A 19,400-nucleotide genomic window follows, 5' to 3' on the forward strand; every position below is an offset into this window, starting at 1 on the left:
ATTAACAAACACATCTGTTTGTTTAAACAACGAAACAAATTATATCATAAACACGCAATTTATGCTGTCACAAATAAGAAATTGGGGTCAGTCTACCTTTCGTCCTCTAAAATTTACAGCATTACTTTCATTATCAGGTAGCCACAAGATAAGCCAGGATAAAATCGACTACAAACTAGTGATATCTGAAGATTTTTCTCTCGTTAAACCTAATAAACAATCAAATTGATGCTATATTTGCAATAAGTAAATAAATTAAATCGCTCAACTTAGGGAAACTTGCTTGCGACGCAACCTTCCAACAAGCCTAATTTACAATTATATTATAAACTTAGAGGTCGGGTTGCACACAAAGCAAGAAACTGACTTCAAAGTTAAGCTTGTTGACAAAAACAGATCGTGTAATTTGAGTTTAGTTGTAGAAACAAAAAATCGGACGACTGATGGTAGAGTGCTGAAAAGAATTCTAATAATTCAGGTGAACAAAAACGAAAGTAGAAAAGATGTTACCCTATTCTATGCTAAGAGTTTAAAACCTGAGAGATAGATACTTACAAAAGAGGTTAATGTTGTTCTGTAGTCATCTCTATCTCGCCTTGCTCTTTTAAAAATTCTCGGTAATCATTTTTATCTATATGAACACTGATACCTGAAGGGTCAACCCATTTCTACTCATTTTTTATAAAATATTTTTCTTTAGTGTCAATCCACATTACAACAATTCGCTTTTCATTCAAGCCTCGATGACTATAATTCACTTTTCCCTTTGATGTTTTCCCTGACAAACAAAACCAATGATTTGATTCAACAAATCAAAATGAATGAGTCAAATCAGATTTCATCATTCCTCGTTACCGCTATTCTCATCCCAACGCCTAATTACAATTCATCCGATGAGACCCTGAACTTTTTCGCACGGTTTCATACAGTTTGAAGCACATTTCACGCATTAAATTATTCAATGGTCTCAAGCCAAATAATACGATATTTTGACAGCTGGAGACGTGACGCAGCTTTTGAGGATTTATTGCGGCGCTTCACGGGGCTTCGCTGTGAAACGGGAATTTGTTACTCTATGTAAATTAAATTCTGAGCTGGCAGTAACGAGAATATTTTATTCGAATGGGTTTGAAAGGTCCTTTTTAAAGATAATGTTTGCGACTTTTCACCTGTGGAATGAGAAGTATCGATGCTATCTGTCCTTATTTGGTTCCACAATTGAATAAATTATGTCGACGAGATAAGGTTGTTGAAATTAATGGCGAAGGGAGATTTTACCCTCTCTCGGACAACTACCCTCATAAAAGATGTTTTTGGAATTTTGGAGGCATTATTGTAGACATATTCATGATTTTTTCTTAGTAATTACAAAAAAGCGGCTGAAAATTATACAAAAGAAGGAATTTAAACAACGTCTAATTATCTAGGACGGCAAAACGCGCGGGAGATAATTAAAGAAAGCGGAGGGAAAAAAATCAACAATATGAACGATTTAGAGGTCTAAATAAACCAGGCAAGCCTCTTAATGCTTTTGCAAAAATAAAAAATGCGAAATATTCTTTTAATACAACCGTTAATTATGAAGCTAAAACAGCTTCGTATAATTATTTGGGAAAAGAGAGGTCTCAGAAAAGGTAGAATTAGAGGCAGGCAAATAAAAAGATTTACGTGGCTTAGTCTCTAATTTTCTTGCCGCTAGCTAGTATTTCCTTTGCGCGTCTACTCTTTCTGATAATAAACTAAAAAACTAAAAAATAAAAACTTGTGAAACCTTCAATATCCTCGTATTTTATTGTTCAAACTGCAATTTTTGAAATACATTTACAGAATGATTTTGAAATACATAGCACGCCGAAAAAGTGTAGCTGTTAAAATTAATTTCAGTGTCACAAAACATAAAGCACATTCTTTTTTATCTAAAGAAGGAAATAAAAATTAAAATTAGTCGGACATTAAATAATTTAAATTAGAAATAAGCTTCCTGCTGTTCTAGATCACAAATTTATTTCTTTTATCCGCAAACATCACAAAAGTAATTACTTTTATGACTAAATGTCACAAGTAAAAGTTTTACCTTACAAAAATGCTATTTTTGCGCATAAGCGCTTTTAGTTTTACCATGACATTGACCAAATGTTGTCTCTTTTTTGATTTTTTTGCTGCTTTAGTAATTTGTGGACTTTAGTAATTTTTTTGCACTACTAACTGCACTAGTCGTGCACAAGTTAAATTAATAAACACTTTCGAAAATCTCAACACAAAATTCCGATACTGATGACGCGTAAATGATTTCTTTAGTTGCAAAGCATCCTGATTATTTTGTTCATTTGCTTGCTTTATAGTGTTGCTCTTTACTCTCAATCAGAATACATTTGCGGATAAAATGGTATATATTATTCGGAGTAAAAGTGATCCATCCACATAAACTATCACTTTTACTCCTAATAACATAAAATGCTACCCCTTTGTCCCAAATTATAATAAACATTTGCGTTACATTTGTTAGATAAATGTATACCATCATTGGAACAAAGGTAGTATTACATATTTTTCAATTTTAAATTCTTAAATCGTCGACACTATTATGTACACAAAAAATTATATTTTTTACTTAAAGCAAAAAAAGATAAGAACTACAAATGCAAATGCAGTTTTACTGACTCTATTATTTTTTATCCCTCCCATCCGTACAATTATTTAAATAGTGGCGATCTAAATTGATGCTTGACATTACGCCACCTGTGACAAAGACTCTTTGAACTTCGATTTTGAAAAATGTAATGCGAGATATCTTAAATTAAATGAAGATCAGAGATCTAATTTAAAAGAGTAAGACCCAAAAGTAAGAAGAATGAACAAGCAAGATTTGTCAAGGGTAACACATTTTTCCATTAAGTTTGTAAAAGAGAAACAGGTGAAAGAACAATTTTGTAACTCACTATAATAAATTAGGTTTCTTAAATATAGCTTAAGATTAATTGGTCGGAAATGGCACCAACCTAACCTATCAGGGCCATCATCAAATAAATATAGAACTTATAAAAAGTTGCCACTAAAATTGCCACCTATAAATTATTGAAAAATGGTTTTAATAAGGTCATTTGATGTAAATTTAGCACAAAAGTGGCAAAGATCCTAAAAGATTTAATTTAAATTTAGATTTCAGTTAGATGACTTTTTGAATATTATTGTTTTCAGAATCTAATAAATTGACCCAAAACTTCCTCTAATTAATTTAACAACAAAAAGGCCCAGTTAACGCGCCTTTCATGTCCACGACCCCCGTGCACCTGAAAATTGTTATAAACATGAATACATTTTAGTCCAAACCCAGTAAAACAAAGTGTTGTTAAGCACCCCTCGAAAGTGAGTCCGTGGCCGCAAGCTAGTTAGTTATCACAGTGAGGCATTTAATATCAGCACAGCGGGCGTCGCGACGTCTCTCACTGGAATACGCTGCATTATCGTGCCGTTTCTACTGTTTGTGCAATGCGGCACAATATAAAAGGTGAGCTTAATTAGCTTTCATCTCTTTCCAGTAAGCGTTTCGGGTAATTTTCTAACATATTGCAAGTCCCAATGCTGGAACAAAATAAATCAAAAGGATACTAACGAGAGTGTAATTGAAGTTTTTTAACAATTAGGAAATCGGTGAGTTGTCGGTATGCAGGAGAGTTCGAATGAAAGTGTTTGGACAAATAGGGGGAAACGCCATGGGAATTTTGATGAGAAATAAAAGGGCGAAATAAAGATGTTTCACTTAGGCTAAAGAAAGGAAGTGTTAACAAGGAACAAAAATTTAAATTATTTATTTAAACATTAATTTTAAAGAAATAGTTAATCATATTAAACTTTATGATATTATTATTATTATTAATATTTATACAGTGTAAAATATGCCTGATTTGTAAAAAGAATATGATGGATACATAACTCTATTTCAAAACAAAATTTACAGGCATTTTCATGATAGTAATAATTCAAATTTTGGTCTAAATAGGTTAACAAATTTGCATAGATTTAAAGAGTAGTAAATAAAAACACTAAGAAATTTACCACAGCGACCAGCAATTGTGTTTTAAAATTATTAATTTTTTAACTAATAACAACTATGAATTTAAAAAATAAATGTAAAATACTATTCACAATAAGATAAAATGTAACAATTGTACCTACTACAATTATTGTACTACAACAATTGTTACTACAATTTACATTACAATTTTGACAAAATGAGTCAAATAAATATTTTATTTCTTGCATAGTTTTCGAACTATTTGTTTTGGAACATATTTTTTGACACCGTAATTTTTTAAACTTTGGCATATACAGTAATATTTTTCAAAATAACAGTCCCAATCTCATACTAACTCAAAATAACAATCTGTTTTCAGCTCTTTAACCCGTTAACTGCTTTAATAAAATAAACTCAGATAAGTAAATAAACATTTTTAATTCATTCTTAACAACCCACATAAAAAATAGTTATTTTTTTTTAATAAAAAATAAAATTCTTGGTCGCATACTTTGGCTAAGAAAAACAGAAAACTTTTAGTGCGAAAATCCCGAGCGACTTATTGATTGCAGAAATTATTTAGGACTGCCTACTCTTCTGGCCGTAGTAAAAGAAGATTTAAAGCTTAGACCTACATTATGTTTTCTAACGTCATTAAAAATCCTGCAGAAAAGTAGAGAAAGGAACTATGGTTGTGTTTATTTTTGCAGCATCTGGTGCAACAGGAAATTATGGATAGTGCTCATTGATGTATACTTACCTGAAATTAATTAACGTACTCAACTAACTATCCCACCCATTAATCAAATTAGAGAGTCCAAAATTGTCCGAGCCTTGCCGCAGACTCGTCTAAATTACTAGACTTGAGAGATAAAAATATTACTTGAAGATAAGTCTTATTTGAAATGATATAGAATTTAAAATTTCCTTCATAAATCATATACGAAACAATAACGCAACATGTTTATCTCTCAAGTTTCCGATTATTTTGCAAACTTACAAACTAGTGAAGTTTTAAAATAGACTTCCCTACGGGAACCGTTCAACTCGACTTTTCAAGACTGGAAGAATTGAGGGTCAAACATCAGGAGAGATATTTTTCCGGCTTTTCCGGAGAAGTGTAAAAATGAGCATAATCTGCAAGAAAGTTATTAGAGGCAGAAAAAAGAGTAGGTCGTGTAATTTGCACCGCAAATTTAGAGCAAGGTCCCATTTTAACATGAATCGAGAGAGAGGCCGGCGATGACGTCCATTACGTTTTTTGCGTTTCAGTACAATTAATTATTACTAAAATGTGGGCCACGCAGATGGAATATAAAAATATCAAAATCAAAAATATCAACAAAAATTTGTATTTTTGCGTCTACTGTAATAAATATAGCTACTATATATTTTTTTTAAAATGAGAGTAGCGATTAGTGGCGCTGTGACCGGATCCTATAAATAGTCAAAAGCAACTTCTTTATTACAACACCATCGTAATGAAATTAAATAACTTTCTTGTGTTAAAATCTCATTACAATATAAATTACACTTCAGCAAAACAAGTGTATTTTACGATTACTGAATGCTCAATTTGCGTTTTAGTTTAGCCAAACACACTAATTTATACATGAAATTCGAACCGAAACCCGAGAGCGGCCTTTTTCTGCAAAGTGCGTATGTTCTAAAGACGGTTGTTGAATATTTGAAGTGCTAGTCGTACGAAATTAGAATGCGCTCCGGTATGAGGGCGCTGCGCCGGAAGGAAAAGCTCCGGGGATCGCGAAATAACAGCAATTCGCACACATTACACATGAATTATACTCTCAGCTGGGATAGATCAATTAGGCAGATGTTAGTTCAAATATTAGGACCGTTCCAGAAATTACAAAGTCAAAACAAACTCCCCGGAATTTCTTTTAAATTTATAGGTCGTTTTCGTATTAAGTCTTTAAGTTTGATTTAAATTTTCACAAATTGTATAACATAAAAAATTAGAAAAGAAACGAAAAGTTTGATAAAAAAATTTTTAGAGAGAGTAATTTTTCTTGCGTCCAGTTATTGAGTTTTGGTAATTTTTTGTGAAACCTACAGAATTTACAGTATTTTGTTAGAAAGTGTTGTGTTATTTTTTAATCGACTAAAACTTTAAAAACCGAGAACGAAAATAAAACTGAAAAGCAAATGCAAATTTACAAATATTTTCTCTACAATATAATTTAGGTAAAATATGACGTGTAAGATAGTTAATACAATGTGTGTAATAAAAATTGATAACTTTTAATTAACTATACCTAATCAATCTCTGCTTTTGTAATTTATACAACAACAACAAACTATATATTCAATTACGGTTAGTTTGCAATTCTGTGACACTTTTAATTACTAAATAATAAAAAATTTCCACTCCAAAGCAATTATAAAAAATAGGAATAACACTACTACATAATTCATTTTGACTTTAGCAACATGAATTGTTTTTTAACTCTTTTAAAATTAGTTACCATCGAATTTAACATTATTTACATTAAATTACTGTTTTTTTTTAATTTATTCCTTACCTCTAAAAGTCACAATTATTATTTTTTTTTAAACACAAAGAAAAGTCTGACCTAAACTTTAAAACACGTCGTAAGTGAAAATATGCCTTGACTGATTTCTCCATAGATCCTGATAAGACCCTTACATTAATCTGTTATCCTTCGATAATGCTTCATCTTGAACAATCGATTAACAACACACCTCATCATATTTTCTAAGAAAATCCAAGTAAATGGACAAAGCTGAACTAACTCAAAATCAATTCTGTGAAACTGGAAACTTCTTCATTGGGTTGATATTTAATTTTTTATTAAAATTAAGCACTCTCAAAGCCACTTTGCCTCAATATAAATTTCAGCTTTGACAAGTTAATGTGGTCAAATATTTGATTTTAAACTTTGATTTAATGCAGTTTCGAGATTATCGCTTAAGTATCCTCCGTTGGATACAGGCTACTGTGTTCAAATATCGTCTCCTTTCGCAAATTTCTTCGTCGAATTAAAACAGTTGCTTCTGAAGCCGTTTGTAGTAACATGGTCTAAATTTAGACCATTCCCACGGTCTTGTCACAATCGTAAACCAGGAAACGTAATTATAGAAATGGTAGTTATATTTAGGCTACTACTGGCATTGCTTCCGACCATATTACGCACAAACGTGATCAAAATATCAAAATAAATCCGAATGATTCATAAAATTTATAAACTGGGACTAATAAAGGATACAACCTCGAAGTGAGATTTTATGTACACCTTGCTTTCCACAATAAACCCTAAATGGCCATAAAAGACGTTAATATTATACACTTTGAAGGAAACTGGGCGGATTTTCGATTTCTCTTCAATTTTCTTAAAAGTGAACGCTATTTCCGATAGGGCGACTCAAGAAGTATAAATCCTATTAACACGCCCTTGTCATTTTATATACAGATAACCAATCTGATCCATTTATAAATGTCTAAGACCTTGCATTAGGAAATTTGGACTGCGTTTCTAAATAATGAAAAACTTGTAAACACTTTACACTTTGGTAGCAACACTTTTTTCTCCCGTTTTCTATTTAGACAATTGCTTCGAGATTCAATATCATTTACGATTTTTTTAGAGAAATAAGAAATAGAAACTTTTTTCAGAATTGATTAATCAATTCTGTTATACATACTAGGTGATTTTGATATACTTTTCGTAATTTTTTGAATGATATTTGAAAAAGCAATGGAAACTTTGGGCAGTGTCAAAAATTTGAAATTTGCTAATGTAAATTTAATTAAAATTAAATTAAAAATTAAATTATATTAAAATTAAATGAAAATGAAATGCAATAAAAAAAGTAGTCGACATAGTAGACGTTTTTGTAGTTTAGTGATGATAAAATTTCTTTAAAAAAAAACTTCATTCATAAATTACTTACTTAAAGATTATAATAGATGCTGAAAATGATGACCATTATTGGCGATGAGGCTTCACTTCTTTGTCGCATGGAATTTGCACCTGATCACGTTGTTCTATTATTACGTGAAGATTTTCATTACATCACACATGTGTATTACGCACATTTTTGCTGAAGCCATTGACAATATTCTTGCCGACGCGACGTAGTAGATCACCAAGATGTAACTTTTTGACTTTCTGTACCTGATAGGGGTACAAGCTGATGAGCAATTCTATGTGTACTTGTTCCAGGATTTGCTTCCACTAAGTCAAGGATTTGTGGTTGTACCTTCAAAATCCGGTCAGTACCCTTACGACCTCTATCTTGGGAAGGGGGTGGACGGTGCCATGATACGTTGTAAGGTTTGTTGAAACATTGGGGCACTAGGAATAGAGCGATTTGGGAAACGTTGTTGGTAAAATAAACGGGCCTGTTCTCCATTACCGTCTGCTAAGTCATATCAGTACACTATGTCCGCGTACTCGATGTTAATGTAGGGCACTTTTCGTTTTATTAACACAAATTATTAATTACAAATTTGCACCGAAATACTGATTGCAGTGGCGATTTTATTACTAATTAAAGTCAACAAACGACAAAGCTACAAAAACGCCAAGCGATAAGCGTTTTTATCCGTTTTTCTTTTGCAACCTTAAAAACCACTTGAAATGGAAAGTGAATATCCAGTGTCGTGCTTAAATTTACTACCCAAATTTTGATCATAATTTTCTCGTCCACTATTTCCTTTTTTTTTTGTTAACGTACCCAACTGTGGGACTTGGTAGTTAAAGTTACGAAAATTACATATATCAAAATCACCCTGTATATGTATTTTTATAATCAAAATTAATATTTTTGGTAAAAGTAAAATCTCTAAACAATTAAAACTATCCTCTTTTTTCTTCAGTTCTAAAGATTAGTAACAATATTTTAAATAATACTCAGAGCATCAGTTGTTGACAGTTTTATAAAACTGTCTACTGAAATGCCATCTGTAGACTATTCAGCAGCTGAAAATATTGACAAACGACTAAAATTAATTGCTACAATTTATCGCTTTTGATTTCAGGTGTATTTTTGTTCATAAAAGAGGATTAAAACTAATTAAAATATAATTAATTAAATTTCAAGTCTCAAAAAATTAGATTCTACCATCAAGGCATATAGCTACAGCTCGTGTATCTATATCGATTACTAATTAAAGATTTATCAATTAATTACAAGTTACTGTTAACCTCGAGATGTTTATATAACGGGTAATGAAATTTTATATTTAATTAATTTTATTAATATAAATTATTTACCTCGAGCAGAAATAGAAACAATACCCTGAACTCAGTACTTTTGCCATTTTCGAAAATAATCATTAATCTCTTGTTACTTTTGATGCTTACTGAGGATATGAAACAACAAATTACAATTAATTAAAGTTGCACTTAACAATTAATCAATGTTAACAAGACAAGAGCGAGCAAACGAAGCATGTAACGTAGATAAAATAATTCCTCTTTGAAATACTCCATTAAGTCGTTTCCTTTCTTCTCATTTGGCACATCGTCTTCGAATTCCCACTCATTAGACACTCCAACAAATGCACAATCAGGTCGTGTTGACTCCAAAATGAATTCAGTTTGAAGGAATAGTAATTGCTAATTTATCAATTCACCTACTATTCTAATTATAATATTTTTGGTGAAAATAGCTCAATGTAATAAACACCAAAATTCAATTTCAATCGACACCGCAAACACCAATAAAACAAATTAAGTGCCAATTATTTTCACGACTCAACAAACATAAATAAAATTTGGTGTTTCTACTTTTAGTGCTGCTTCAAACAGGTGGGCCGCTTTGTTGTTGAGAAGATCAAACAACATGGTGTAACTGATCTTGAGTTGCAAATTTTAACAACCCTGAGGTTTTTAACCTTCTATCAACTAAGCTTTGTTGTTATACTGATCATAAAAAATTCTTATATTTCCTGACTGTGCACGAATCGGGAAAATACTTTCTATATTCGATTTTGTCAACTTTGAACGATTCATTTCAGGTTGAATAAATGGTGTTTACAAGCTATTAAAAAGTTTGAAAATTGACGAGATTTTCAAAAGGCAGTGGGAACAAATTTATAGACAGGAAACTGGTCGTTTGCCTTATTGCATGCAAAGAACTGAACACTTTAATAATAAATAAATAAACACCATCAAAAGCTTTTATTTTGGCACACGTGATTGCGTGACACTTCTTACGGTTAAAATGTCGCTGAACGCCTATCGGCGGCTTTTGAATGTGATTATTTTGTGTAAGCAATCCTCAAGCGAGCTTTAAAAAGGATGGTAAAAGCTTAAAAGAGTTTATTTGTAATCTCATCTTTGTAAAAAGGATCCAACAAATTACTACAAAAATGAGTTTTTGCGACTACAGAGACGCCAAGCGAATCAATATTTAGATGCATTTAAGGGGCTGATTGGTAATAACTTTAAAGTCTGATCAATACACTTTCCAAGATTTCCGTGATTCACGTTTTAATAATGTGCTTTCTGCCCTAGCTACTAATGCGTCAAAGCGAGAAAAAGGCTTGTAAGAAGAAGAAAGTCATACGTATATTAACCACATAAATCACCTGCTAGTATTAATCTTATTTTTAAACGAAATTTTTATTTGTTGATCTTCTAATTTCAAAATCGATTTCACTTTGGCTTTGCAATTTTCAGCGCATTTTTTCCCTAACCGTTAACACAAGTACAAAAATACGATCAGCTATAATGCGACATTAAAAAGATTATTGCTGCTTAAAACCCATAAAAACCGATTTAGTACATAACTATAATTTAATGTCGCATTGTTGAATTTTAAAAGAAAAATCGCAAAAGTAACTTCCGCACGGATCTTAAAACTTTGTTTATTGAGCTCTTTGGAATTAAGAAGATGAAATTTTGCTTATAATAAGATTTGTTTCGAGAATATATTTCCCAGAGTCAATTTCCGTTTCACATTTCAAATTTATATTCGTTGTTGGCAAATTTATACCTACTGCAAAACTGGATGATAATAATAATTGACTCAAAACCCGAGTGTTAGAATTATATTCCCAGAGAGTTAGTCAAAGTTCATTACGTGGAATGTACAAATTGTTTCCGGATTTTGGTAGACCATTTCCGCCACACGTCAGCCCAAAAACGGTTCGCCTCTTGCTGATTACAGATTCTTTAAAATATTGAAACACTCGTTTATTTGCCTAATACCACATTCGGAAAAGTTTCAACCGCCGTTTTCAATATAACACAAAAGGAAAAGTTAAAACAGTAGCGCACAAACAAATTAAATCAGTGGATCTAATAAAATCAAATTTATAATTTAGTTAGTTTAATTTATAATAAAGCAGAATTTTATAAGAAAAGTCGTTTCAGGAAAATAAGAAACTTTTGTTTAAAATCTGAGACAAAAAAGCTTAAAAATTCCTCATAAACAGCTTGCAAAATAACAGAGCAATACATTATACAACCATACACATTACACAGGACGACAAAAAAGGTCATGTCGTGACAACTTGACAAATTATATATCATTTTGTTCGTCTCAGTGAGACAAATCAAGTGCACAAAAAAATATCAAAAAGTTCACACACTTTGAACTAAATAATTTTTTTCTAATTTAAATGAATTTAAAATACTTTAACTTAAAAAAAATCATTACTCAATAACTATTTATTATGCCGATTTCCTTCAAATAAAGACCATTCTAAAGGGATGGACTTGCCCTTTAGAATGCTATTGAAATTGAATATTGGGAAACTTTTCTTAGAACAGTTTTTTTTTTCATCATCACCATCGTGTAAAGCTCTCTTTATTAGTTGTAATACAAATTTTTAAAAGAATATACCGTCTCACTGAGACGAACAAAGTGATATATAATTTGTCAAGTTGTCACGACATAACTTTTTTTTGTCGCCCTGTGTTATCCGAATTCACACATGCATGACACTCGCCATTTTGCATGAATATAGATCATCTCGGATTTGTAATTGTAAAAAAATTAAATGTAATTCGATCAAAAAGACACTCCAAAACAAAATTACAAATTAATATCCAATTTATTGTCTTACATCTTTAAACTTTTAACGTATGTAACTTGCATTCCGAATGTGGAAATAAAGTATTTCTACATTCTTAAACAAACAGTTCTAGGAAAACAAAAATTGCACATACAATAGAAATCTGTTCCTGTGGGATGCATTCGTTGCTTGCGATTATATTCTCAGTTGCCACATTTCGCTTCGAAACTTTTGTAATAGGTCATAAAATTCTGTAATGGTTGGTAAGAATGCATAATCAGCCGGTACGCTAAATTTGGAAGTGTTAATACTAAACTTTTTATATTAATTATGAATTAAAAGTATTAAAACTATTTCTACACTTCAAGATCAAGTTTGACAATTGTGTTAGTTCTGCCTGGCAATGGATAAGACAATGGATTCAAAATCACATGTATCCAACTGTTCCAATGTTCCGGACGGAAACTTCACCTCAACTTCCACTTAAGGGCTTAACTTCGTGATATTTCTACCTAAGTTTTTGTTTCAATTGAGTTAAACAAGAGAAACCAACCACCAACAACGAAATTATTGATCTACTTGAAATAACACTATTATAATAGGAAAGTGAAATTGTCCTACATATTACAATAAATTGGTTGTTTTAATAACGATTACTCTGTCATTAGTGGCCAGAAAAACATAAAAATACATTTAAATCAATAGTACACGCAAGCTCGAAACGTGAAAATAAAAAAATTACTTTTTATTCGATAGATGTGGTGGAATGTTTTGACATTTTTTTCGAGTCAACGAAACCCAAAACACTTAATGAATAATTGCTGCCAAAGTTTGGCGAAAACTTTCATTAATTTTTAAGCATCTTAAATTACTCGTAGACGAAAAGGCACTTTAAATTTAATTCAACTAAGTTCAAAACTAATCAACCAGAGAGCAATTACTAATCGGCGGTTTCGGTTTAATTTCTGTTGAGTTAATATTAACTTTAATAAACTTTTCAAAATTTCTGAATCTCGTCACTTTACAATCCTCGACAATTCACCTACACTTTCCGAAAAATAAACGACTACATAAAAGCGTCAACTTCAGTTATTTTCCCCCAAGAAGCCACTACAAGTTTTACAGTGTTGTCATAATGACATCTTGTTTGTAAGATTTAACAAATTGCACTGAAAACAACCTACAACGTTAGTAAAATCCTAGTCGACAAAGATAAACAGTAATCAGTTGGTCCTTATTACTCTTTATTAATTTTGATCATTTTTCCTTCCCTTGATTAATTTGGTGAAATGAGAAAAGTTTAGATGAAACAATTTACTGTGACCGAATTTTGCAACTCCCAACTAAATAAAATAAATCACCAAAGGAAATGATCAAAACTTTATGAAATGAACATGGGAAAATATATACAGAACAAATCAATTTTGAGAATATTTTAGACTCAGTGCTTATAAAACTAGATCAGAATTAAAATGTGTAAAAACTTTTAGCTAAAGTTTAGTAGAGTAGGTAGCTATAATCCTCTGTTATAATCCATTAGTTTGTAAACGTGAAAAGGTTGAAAAGAAACATCAAGTTTTCTACCTCGTTATAGTATATAACGAAAAAGCTACATTTCGGTTTTATCCAGTGAAGTGCGTTGGATGTTTTAGATGAACTTTCATTTAGCGTTAAAATATGGAAATGGTTGTTTTATGCAAAAATAGTAATGAGGTTCACAAAGTATAGTAGAAATTTTAAACTATACAACCTCCAAAGATTCTTTTAAATAATTTAATGTTTTTAATAATAAAAGTATAAAACAATACTCATATGCAAGCCACTCGTAACTGTTTGAATGCCACAGGAATTATATGAACAAAAACAGACCGATTAGCCAAACAAACACTTTCACATTCATAATAAAAGGCACGTTCACCTTTTTTGTCGAGTGCTCATGATAACGTTTATTTCCAATTCAGTAAAATAAAAATATTTCAAATAAATTGTTTTAATAGAAGAAAAAAAGACTAAACTAAATTTCACAATTCAGATAGGTTATTAGCTATTGGTTAAACTACGTTTTACAGCTTATATTAATAACTGTAAAACATGTTATATCTTTACACTTTTTGAACATTTTCCAACTTTCAAACAGTAAACAAAGTGCTGTATTTATATCAAATCAAGTAATTGAATTTAGGAATTTTTTGAAAAGATTTAAAACCACCTTAGAGCCAAGCAGTAGCTTTAATTTTTCTTTAAAATATAAAAAAATCATTTAATTTATTATGTATATTTGTCTAGAAAATTCTTCAATTTTATATAAGAATACAAAAATGATAAAAAGTTTTTAATGTAACTAATTATTCTCTTGCGATATTTCACTGCTTTAAAGCCAATAAAGCTGTAATAAGAAAAACATAAAATGGCAAAATGAAACAAAGGTTTGTTGCTTTTGCAGAAAATACAATTTATAAAACAAAAGTGTATTATGTGTCCCTAAATAGTAGAAAACTGCATTAAAACTACAGAAAACCACATTTAGTGCTTCAAAAAACTAATCATCGATTTCTAAACTAATTTACTGCAGCAGAGTTTAAATTAGTAATATTTGAAGCATTAAAAATTCGTCGCAAATTACCATTCAAGCTTTGGACGTGCACTTTAATTGGGTTAACTCTCTAAGGGCAGCAGTCATTTAAAATAATCATTAAAGTCCCTGCAGAAAATTTATCGTTTTCATGCTAAAATCCACCATTAAATGAGTAAAGCATTTCCTTGCGTTTAAACGGAGGTTCTGTAAATAGTTCGCAAAATTCCTCTAACGACCAAGAATGTGCTTGAGGAAGACTATTAACATAAGACAAGCAAAACAAAGTTTCAAATACATTTGACATAATTATTGTTCAAAGGAAAATAATAAATAGTGTGTTCTTGACACGAGTTTTCGCTAGAAAGGTCGTCGGGATTAGGAGGGATAAATTCAGTGAAGCTTTTTATCTTGATCGTGTTTGGAAGGAAAGCTCTCGCTGGACCTTTTTAATAATACAAAAAGCATTCGTCAATGTGAGTAAATTTGCAAAGCTAATTTTGAGAATTTATGGATAAAGGACTTGCATATAATAGCAATAGAACATTCGTTGTAAAAACAAATCAAAAAAACAAATTTTTCGATCGATTACAATTACGAAACTTATTTTCATTTCCTTGTTAGTCACGTGAATAATTTGTCTTTCATTATTTATGCATTATATTTATCCATGGAAATTTTTCCATTAACCATCCAGCATTAAATTTAGAATAACTTTAGCCATTTTGATTTAAATCTGACAGTGCTAGAATTAAATTTTGTATATCACATACACTGATGAATTTATTATTCAACAAATCAATACTAAAATCACAATCTAGATAAAAGAGAAACAGTTTAAACTGCGCTTGTATTTTGCTGAGAGCAGAAAAATCATGATCGCATTCCGTAAATTGGAGGCAAATTTAAGGTAAACCTCGGAGGAGTTTTCGTTCCAAGCGAAGTCTCTCCATTTAGAAATATTTTTCTTTAACCTCTAAACAAACGCTTTATTATGGATTGTTATCTTAAGTAAAGATCAAAAAAGTTCAATGATTTATTCATAAAGACTGATTCCAGCAACGTTTCTTTTCAGGTAAATTAAACGCTAGCGCACGCAGCCTCGAGTTTCGTTATCACGCATACGACTGACAGCTACATTGAAGACTGACAACAAAACGCTAGCATAATATCGAAAACACGCTAAGTGTATCATTAAAAAATTAGGAAATAAAAATCATGGTAACAAAGAATTTACGCAACATTTCTAGGATCTTATGCAAGTTACTAAATTATTTAAACAATGGGACTTTCTTCTACCCTTCATTCGTTTACTTTTCCCAAAGCCCGAGGCTACAAGGTTAAAATTTAATGACTTTGCAGCTTGGTGCTACGATCTCTGCGCTAATCCCAAAAATAAAGAAATTCTCGTTGTTTCGTTAAAATTGGGGAACAAACGCAATAGTCCTGCTATGAAAACAAAATTAAATTAAGGATAACAAGATATTTAAATGCAGGACGGGTTTTAAGACACAAGTTTTGGTTATTGGTAATTGAAAGTATCCCCAAAATGGAGATTTTGAGTGGTGTTCAACGCTTTGGAAAGTTTGATTTTTTAAATTTTTATTCTGCAAAGAATTTTTTTCAATAAAAATGTTTTGTTAGCAGCTGACGCTTTATACAGGAATAAATTGCTTTGCGGTTAGGCTTTGAAGGGCCGATGTTGAAACTGAACATTGACAAAACATTTAGAAATAATCAAAGTGAAATTGCACTTAAATTTAGTTAAAAACTAAATTTTTGTATAGAAAGGTTCTTGATTCTATTTGCTGAAAATACTCTAGAACTGTTAAATACCACTCAAAGGAAAAAGATATTTCAAAGTTTGAGGTAGTAATTTTACAAATCAGATTGAAGCACTTTATATTGAAATATTTTAGGTGCGTAATCGTCTTAAGAGATTTTTTTCAATAAGAACTGTCAAAGAAGCAATTTTCTTTCAATATCTTTCACTTAGTTCTCCTTAAAATTGTTCTCATGTTGAAATGATTAGCATTCGATTTGAGTCGATTTAAAACGGAAATGTTTAAATTAATAAATAAGTTTGAGAGCTTTTGCTTGGAACGTTTGAGCACTGCAAAGAATAGTGCGATAAATGGTTACTTACTGGCTAAGTGTGCGATCTGTGGAAGTGGCTCCGGAGTCGTGGTGTCGGCGCTCTTTGTGGACGATCCCCATCAGTTTCATCCACGCGTTGTTCTTGCCCCCAGGCCCCCCCATCCCACTCTGCCACATCGTCATGATTGCGGATCATCACCATTTACCCCCCGATCGAAATAAAAACTTCACAACCGGTGCAAACACCAGGAAGTCACAACACTAATCACTGCAAAAGCTCCAACTAAACAGCACCATCGTCGCACTGGTCTCTTGAAACCCTCCTTAAAACTAATACTCTAAATTCGAACTATTGCGTTAATTTTGGATGAGGGTCGAAATTACGAAGCCTATGTACAACTTCTACAAACTATGTAAAAATGGAAGATAACTGGATAAAAGTAGCGAAAAACTGCCAAAACTATCTATAAACTATCTAAACTACATTGAGCAAGATGTGAAAATTTTTAAAATTGACCTCCTTGATAAGTCCGATGAGCACTAATCGCGCACGTGGTCCTCGTCCTCCGAGCGGTTCCGGGTGCCGGAGAGAGCGTCGAAGACCGCCCGATTCGAGTCCAACAGATCAGTCATCCTTCGGGCCGGCGGCGGCGTTCCAACAGGTGCAGGTCGGCAGCGGCGGCGTCAGTTGGCGGGCAGACGCGTCGCGACGCGTATGGTACACTGAGGTCCGGGCCTGACTTCGCGGGGCACGCAGAATAGGGCGCAGGCGCCGCCCACTGCGGACCACCTGGGCCACTGTGATGGGAGATCGCACTGCAGCACCAGCGCATCTCATCCGTCCATTCATCCTGCGGCAACCGCCACTGACACCCTCCACCTGCACCCCACACGCAATTACCAGCAGGACTCCTAATCGCAGACGAGGCGACGGCACCCATAAAATTATAGATGTACTATGCCGCAGCCCGCCCTCGGACACCACGCGCCGCCAAACCCATCTTATTGTTGCAGGATCCACTTTCATTCATCGCTTCAAGGTTTTTCAGTTCTTGGAATATATCCAACTGAAACACTGGAGACAATATTTCAACATGCAATAACATTTAACAAAATTGAACAAATATTTTCATTATTTTCTAATGAAAGGATGTTGCGGATGTTCGACACTGCAAACAGTCTAAGGCAGCGACGGATACAAGAAATTCCAAGCATTGTTAACTAGAGAACGCAGAAAATACAATCTAAATTGGAAAATTGAGTTTTTCCTAGTATAAAAGAAAGAATGCAGATAAATAAAACATGCTACAATACCACAGAGCTCTTCCACAAGAGGTACACATTATCACAACAGGTATTCTATTTTCTTTTTATTTTTTTAAGTAAAGGTATAAGAACATTAAAGCTAAACATAGACACAAACCAAGATTTAACTATACAGGGTTATTTTGATATACTTTTCGTAATTTTTAGTATGATATTTGAAGAAGCAATGTTAACTTTTGGCAATGTCAAAAATTTGAAATTCGTTAATGTAAAATTAACCCCGTCTCATACTACATTCGACGCTCACTGCTTTGCTTATGAAATGCAATAAAAAAAGTAGTCGACATAATAGACGTTCTTGTAGTTTATAGATGATAATATTTCTCTTTTTAAAAAACTCATTTATTAATACCGTGCGATCAAAAACAAAATAAATTAGGGTAGTCGGTGATTAAAGTCCTTCAGATGGCAATCCTGATTTTTGACATCAAATGTCAGCGGAAACTTTAACAAGTTTGCGTTTTATTCCTTTTGAGTGAAATAATGTTCACTTTAGAGCAGAAAATTTTTATTGCTGTACAAGAGAAAAACGGTGGATGGTCATTTTCACTTTCAGTTTGTGTGGAAAATTTCCAGCTCAGATACCCAGCCAATGTGTTGCCAACTGTAGAATTTAATCGACGCCTACTCTAATTTTTTTTTTAATTTTGATCGCACGGTACTTTGGTAAACGTTACAATAGATGCTGAAAATGATGACCGTTTTGACCACTAGGAACGGGGCCGTTGGGGAAACGTTGTTGGTATAATAAACCGGCCTGCTCTCCATTAACGTCTGCTAAGCCATAACAGTTCACTACAGGTTGTCCGGAAAGACACGCACCTCCGTGACACTGTAACATCGGGCGGTGTCCTAAACAACAAGAAAAATGTTTAAAAAAATCTATCTATAAAAATTTCAAAAGATATGGGAGTTTAAATTTTGCACTTTAACTCTATTTATTTCTGTTGAAAAAATAATTTTCCAAGATTTTTTGCTATGGGCTATTAAAAGAGGAAACAAGGAAGCTGTATTCTAAATTGTAACTTTTTTTGGTGTTATTATATGGCTTTTGTTGGCAAAATTTTTGTACCTTTACTAAATAATTATAAAAAAGAATAAACATTTTTTTAGTACTCTGGGGGACTAATCAATTACTCCCCTTCAAGGAGGTGCTCGATTTTCCGGATACATGTATGTCCGCGTACTCGATGTTAGTATAGGGCATTTTTCGTCTTAATTAATCACAAATTTGCACCGAAACACTGACGATTTTATCACTGATTGTATTTAAATTTACTACCAAAATTTTGATCATTATTTTCTTGTTCACTATTGACTTTTTCCAAAAAAAAAAATATTTTTCTTTTAACGTACCCAACTGTGTGACTTGGTAGTTTATA

General features: G+C 32.2%; 1 protein-coding gene across 1 annotated transcript in view; it reads right to left on the reverse strand.

Annotated features, from left to right (window-relative positions):
- LOC123015345 (potassium voltage-gated channel protein Shaker) overlaps nt 1-17,035 on the reverse strand; it is a 126,827-nt gene extending 109,792 nt beyond the window's left edge. Inside the window, exon 1 of the mRNA XM_044415054.1 lies at nt 16,742-17,035. Coding sequence (XP_044270989.1) covers nt 16,742-16,875 — 134 coding nt within the window. The 5' untranslated portion in view covers nt 16,876-17,035. The remainder of the gene's footprint in view (nt 1-16,741) is intronic.
- Between the last annotated feature and the right edge of the window lie 2,365 nt (nt 17,036-19,400).

Source organism: Tribolium madens, unplaced genomic scaffold (genome assembly GCF_015345945.1).
Source record: "Tribolium madens isolate multiple individuals breed KSU strain unplaced genomic scaffold, Tmad_KSU_1.1 Scaffold_97;HRSCAF=244;Tcas5.2_LG3a, whole genome shotgun sequence".
Lineage (NCBI taxonomy): Eukaryota > Metazoa > Arthropoda > Insecta > Coleoptera > Tenebrionidae > Tribolium > Tribolium madens.